Raw genomic sequence first — 6424 nt, forward strand, 5'->3', positions numbered from 1 at the left:
ACGACCACAAAGAGACGCAAAACAACCACAAAGAGACACAAAACAACCACAAAGAGATGTAAAACAACCACAAAGAGATGAAAAACAACCACAAAGAGACACAAAACAACCACAGAGAGACATAAAACAACCACAGAGAGATGTAAAACAACCACAAAGAGACACAAAACAACCACAAAGAGACATAAAACTACCACAAAGAGATGTAAAACAACCACAACAACCACAAACAGACACAAAATTACTAGAGACTCAAAACAACCACAAATAGACATAAAACGACCACACACAAAACAACCACAAATACATGTAAAACAACCAAAAAGAGACACAAAACAACCACAGAGAGACATAAAACAACCACAAATACATGTAAAACAACCACAGAGACATAAAACAACCACAGAGACATAAAACAACCACAGAGAGATGTAAAACAACCACAAAGAGACACAAAACAACCACAGAGAGATGTAAAACAACCAAAAAGAGACACAAAACAACCACGAAGAGACACAAAACAACCACAAAGAGACGTAAAACAACCTCAAATAGACACTAAACTACTACAAAGAGACACAAAATCACAAACAGATGCATTATAACCACAAAGAGATGCAAAACAATGACACAAAAAGAGGCTAAACAGCTATAAAGTCTGTGTGTCGGGGCTTTTGCTGATCTGTATCCAGGGCCCATTGTCTGATAATTCAACCCTGTACATCTCATTATTGGATTTTCATAATTAAATACACTAATGTTGTAGCCGGTCGAATTAATCTGATTTAATCTCCTTTGATGGGAAGTTCAGTCTATAACAGTGCATCATTTATTATAAAATGTTTTGTCTGTAAAATCTCAAAGTAACAATAAATGTCAGACAGTGGAGTGAGAACTACAGTATTGTTTTCTGAAATGAAGGAGTCGAGGTACCATGAGGTAGAAATAGTCGAGTACAAGGACCTTAAAAAGGTGCAGAAGAAGAAACAATGAGAAATAATTCACCTTTTTTTGTCTGAACTTTGTTTAAACTGTTTGCACCTCTGTTATATACACATCTATTATCAGTCTTGCTAAGCATATACACTTTACCACAGCACATTCCTTTGACTCTTTAGTCGACTGATTTACAGCATTTATTTTATAATTTAGTGTTGTGTTATTTTCTATTATAACTTGCACTACCTTATATCCGTTTATCTTTATATGTAGTTTCTCTTTTCGTTTCTTCTTGTGTGATTTTACCTTATTTTATTATTTAATTTAATTTTGATTTATTTTGCTATTATTTAATTTTATTATTTCATTTTATTTATTTTTTTATTATGTCATTTTATTATTTTATTTTATTTATTTTTTATTATTTCATTTTATCTTGTTTTTCATACATATTTAAGTTGCACTGTTGGAGGGAGCCTGTGACCCAAGTTTTTTAATGGCAGCAACTGCTCTTGTAATTGTTCAAGTGTTCATTTGACAATAAAGAACCTTGAACTGGTCAACCAGTAAATATATACTACCAGTGGCAAAGTTTCACAAGCAATTATGTTTGTTTTTTGTTTCAAATAACAGGAAATATGCTGCAGTTAAATAAAAGTATATGTATTTTAACTGAAGCTTCAAGTAATGTTAATTTTCTTTCATCTATTTATGATTTTTTTAATGAATTTATCGATCATTTTCTCTATTAACTATTGGGAAAAAAATGTGAAAAATGCCCGATGTGGCAAATGTTCTTTCTTGTCTCACCAACTGTCCTGAACTCAAAAAACATTTCATTTACAGTGATTTCACACAGAAAAACAAAGCAGATGCTTCATATGTTAAGAAGCTGGAACTGGATCATGTCTGTCATCTTTGCCTGTTAATTGAATTAAATGATAAATGGATTATCTAAATTCAGTTTCAGTCGACTCGTCATATCAGCTCTTCAGTTTAACAAAATGTGTTGCTTGCAAATATTCTATTGGTCAGACTGGCAGCTAGGCTGTGATTTAATAAACTATGAACTCAGCTCTTCATGACAAATTGTCTTCATCTCAACCTTTATTGGTGAAACACTGACACCAGGTATCGTCTGTACACCATCATGTTGACCATCATGTGTAGGAGCGGCTGTACGTCAGAACAACTCTGTGACAAAAGCAGATTCACTGGTGGAAGTCAGTAAGGTTTAAGAAAGACAGTTTATTCAGCACTGGGGAGCAGCAGGGGTCAAGGGTGCAGGGTCACATGGGAGAGGGGGTCTGGAGTAAGTTGTTACTGCTGAATACGGCGGATGGACTGGATCTGAGGGGTCTGGCAGTGGGAGCCAAACTCCCTGAAGTGTTTGAACTCCCCACAGTGACGATCACACTCCATGATATACTGGTATCCACGATAACCAGGGTACTGGTAGCACACGAATCTGTTGAGAAATCACAACGGCAGGGAAGTCCACATCATGAAATGTTGCAACAAGTTGTGAAACTGGGATTATTTTTAAACTGCTGGGGAGTTGAAAAAAAAAATAGGTGGCTCGTAGGAAATAATAAAAATGTGGAAGGAAAAGAGAAGCAGGGGGGACACTCACGCTCCAGACTGGATCCTGAGAGAGCCAACTTCATTGTTGCACCAGCCCATGGCCTGGAGGGAGGGATAATCGTCACTAAGCTCACCCTTACGGCCCAGGAAGTTCTCACGCTCATAGATAGTCATACGACACTCTCTGTGGTTCTGCAGGACGGAGACAAAAAAAGAACAAACAATGAATGTGAGGTTTTTTCCTGTCGGGCAAAAACACAGCGTTGACATTCCTGGAAATGTGTTGGACTCACAGCACAGGCAATAGGTCTGAAGGAGGTCATCCTCTCAATGTGATAGGCATTGCTGCCTCCGAAGGCATCACACTGGGGGTACTCTCCCCTCTCCAGGACAAACTGCTGTCCCTGGTAGGAAGCGTGCTCATAACCCACCCAGCTGTGGAGAAACAGGAGCCAAGAATCATCACTGTCATACTTTATCTCTGTCAAAGCAACCTTCTTTCTTTAATGGACATTTTGACTGTAAAACTATCTGTGTGCCTATATACATATATATATATATATATCTGTTCACTCACGCTCCGCTCTCCACCCTCAGGGAGCGCACAGTCTCGAAGCCGAACTCCATCACGTTGCAGCACTCAGAAGTGAACTCATGGCGGCGGCCCTGGAAGCACTCCTCGTCGAACACAATGATCTGACAGGGGACATGGAGGCGTGTTAAAGCAGCTGATGGGAAACCACATATAAACACTACAAAAAATACTATTTCATGTAAGAAATTGTCAATAAAATTGAGTTAGTTGTGGCCAAATTGGAAAAAAGGGTTATTTTTTAGCCTGACAAACCATTTCTAGTATCAGAATTATAATAAAGAAGGCTAAAGGTACATTTATAAGGTTTTAAAAGTGAGTTTATACTGTGTCCTACGTAACATTTATGTATATGGAAACAGTACCACATGTAAACACTACAAAAAATACTATGTAATGTAGGAAATTGTATATAAAATTAAGTTAGCTGTGACCAAATTGAGAGAAAAGGTTATTTTCTACCTTGACAAACCATTTTTTTGTATCAGAATTATGATAAAGAAGGCTTACTAAACATTTGTTTTTACTGTGTCCTACTTAACATCTATACATATGGGAACACTACCACGTATAAACACGACAAAAAATGCTATGTAATGTAGGAAATCATCAATAAAATTGAGTTACTTGTGCCCACATTGGGAGAAAAGGTTATTTTCTACCCTGACAAACCACTTTTAGCATCAGAATTATGATAAAGAAGGCTAAAGGTACATTTATATGATATTAAAAATGAGTTTTTACTGCGCCCTATGTCACATTTATCCTCAAATGACAGCTCTGCTCTAAGAGCCGGTGATAAATTGTCTGCCGCTCCAGCTGAGACGCTTTAATAGAGACAGTCGGTTGCATCTCAGGGAAAACTTGTAATTTGAAAAGGCCCCTCCAGAGAGGTGATGTATGAATCTGTGTTTCCGTCTGCAGACTCACCTTCCAGTGGCCGGAGAACTTGGTGCAATGGTGAGTCATCTTGTCTGGAAGGAGGGGAGAAAAAGAAAAGAAGACATAGGGACCTTGAGTAGAGATGACAAGAGGACAGCTAAGACTTTGTGCACATAGAGTCTGAGGAGTAAGCGAAACATGCAGTCAGGGAGAAAAGTTAAGTGTCAAAGTTTTTCTGACGAGGACAGCGTGTGATAAAGTGTCAGGAAATCCAGTAAACCTTTCAACAACAACAGCTTTAGTGTTATTCTGTGCAAATAATAAGCCTCGACTGCAACGTGCAACAACAACAGGGTGCATTTTAGCAGCATAATGGCCCGGACACTAGAATGAGCCTGAGTGAATAACTCTGAATGAGTCTATATTTAGCTGCGACACAAAAATGAAGAGGGTCAGAGGAGCCAGAGGCTTCATCTAGACTGCTTTCCCCCACCGTTTCTATCTCTTTATCTTATGTTCTGCCCATTTCCTCCCTGCTGCTGCTGCTGCTGCTGCTGCTGCAGAGATTTCCCACCATCACCACTGTTTATCACCGTGTGCAGTGATGGCGTTTGGGGCCCTGGAGCCCGGGCAGCACCTGTGTTTTTGGGGGGATTTGTGTGTGTGTGTGTGTGTGTGTGTGGATGGTGGGGGGCTGCTGTACCCTGGCTGTGCCGCCCTGGCTGTGCAGTGCAGTGTAGTGCTGTGCTGTGTTGTGCTGGGTGAGGGACAGGGGGACTCACCTTGCTTTGATGCCCTTGGGTTGTCCTGCCGTGAGAGTGAGAGGAGCCACGCGCCCCCACCCTTTTAAAGCCTCCCCTGGCAGGGGGCCATGCTGAAAGCCCCGGCTCAGCAGCAGGGGAGGGGCTTTTTTTTTCTTTGTACCCCCCGACAAAAGCGTGGTTAATCTGTGGACGGGGCAGAAGTGCAGACACCACATTATCACCCCGTGGCAGTGGACACAGGAATATAAGAGAGACAAGATGTGACGCTGAGAAAATACCGAGGGCCAAGGACATGAGGGAGGCGGAGGAGGAGGATGGAGAGAAAAGATGCAGCTGAAAACCTTTTTCTGTCAATTTTTTTCCAAAGAAACAAACGATTCATTTTGTTGTGTATCAATCTGGGCATCATTCATGTTTTTCTTCCATTAAATATCATAAAAAAAGTAAAAAATACCCGTTTTATCTGACCAAAACCAAAAGATACTCAGGTTATTATCATATATGACAAAGAAAAACAACCAGTCCTCACATTTGAAACAACAACCTGCCATGAAAAAAAACAACAACCCTCAAATAAAGATAATTAAATTATCAATACATTAACCAATCACCTTTCTACAGTGGTGGAAAAATACTTAATGTCTTGTACTTAAGTAAAAGTACTATTAATATAGTGTAGACACTAGACTCTTTCATCAGACAGATGCTAAATTTTAGTTGAATCAAATTAATTAAAAATCAGGTTGCCGATATTTTAAATGTCTAAAAACATTTTAATTTCACGTTATGTGGACGTTAACATGACGACGTTTTGCAGGCGTTGGGTTTTGGTCTCTGTACCTTCCCAGCTGGCACACAAACAGCCTTCAGCACCAAAATGTGGTTGAAATCATGACAGTTGTTGTTTCAACATTAAAACAACATTGAAACAATGTTTAATTCTGATGGTTGTAAATAAATCAACATTGAAATGTCAGAAAGATCAGTTTCAATGTTGAAACAATTTTGAAATGACATTTAAAGTTCATGAAACAACACTGAAACAAAAACGGATTTTAAATTTTGGTTAGATTGAAAATGAGGTTGATGATACTTTAAACATCTAACAACATTAGGATTTCACGTTGTGTGAACGTTACCATTATGAAGTTTTGCAAACATTGGGTTTTGGTCTCCGTACCTTCCCTGCTGGCACATGACCAACCTTCAGCATTGAAATGTGTGCTAGTTGCTGTTTTAACATTAAAACAACACTGAAACAATGTTTAATTCTGATAGTTGTAAAAACAAAATTCTCATAAATCAACATTGAAATGTCAGAAAGATCCGTTTCAGTGTTGAAACAATTTTCAAATGACATTTAAAGTTTATGAAACAACACTGAAACATTGTTGTGAAACGAACCTGGACTCAGATGTCAAATTTTGATTGGGATAAAATCAAGTTTTCCGATAATTTAAATGTCTAAAAACATAGAATTTCACATTGTGTGGACGTTAACGTGATGACGTTTCGTAGATGTTGGGTTTTGGGCCAGCTGGCACACCACCGACCTTCAATTTTGTACCAACATTAAAACAACATTGAAACAAGGTTAAATTCTGATGGCTGTAAAAAGGTTAACAAAACTCTCATAAATCAACAACAAATCAACATCTGTTTA

At 38.6% G+C, this 6424-nt stretch overlaps 1 protein-coding gene across 1 annotated transcript; it reads right to left on the reverse strand.

The window, feature by feature from the left end:
• Nucleotides 1–2167: 2167 nt before the first annotated feature.
• On the reverse strand, nucleotides 2168–4888 carry cryba4 (crystallin, beta A4). Its single transcript, XM_049603963.1, has 6 exons — nucleotides 4780–4888; nucleotides 4046–4089; nucleotides 3101–3219; nucleotides 2817–2958; nucleotides 2573–2715; nucleotides 2168–2407 (listed from the first exon to the last, which is right to left on the reverse strand). The coding sequence occupies exons 2-6, from the start codon at nucleotides 4082–4084 to the stop codon at nucleotides 2260–2262; spliced, it is 591 nt and encodes a 196-aa protein (XP_049459920.1). The 5' UTR covers nucleotides 4085–4089; nucleotides 4780–4888; the 3' UTR covers nucleotides 2168–2259.
• Between the last annotated feature and the right edge of the window lie 1536 nt (nucleotides 4889–6424).

This window comes from Epinephelus fuscoguttatus, linkage group LG18 (assembly GCF_011397635.1).
Source record: "Epinephelus fuscoguttatus linkage group LG18, E.fuscoguttatus.final_Chr_v1".
Lineage (NCBI taxonomy): Eukaryota > Metazoa > Chordata > Actinopteri > Perciformes > Serranidae > Epinephelus > Epinephelus fuscoguttatus.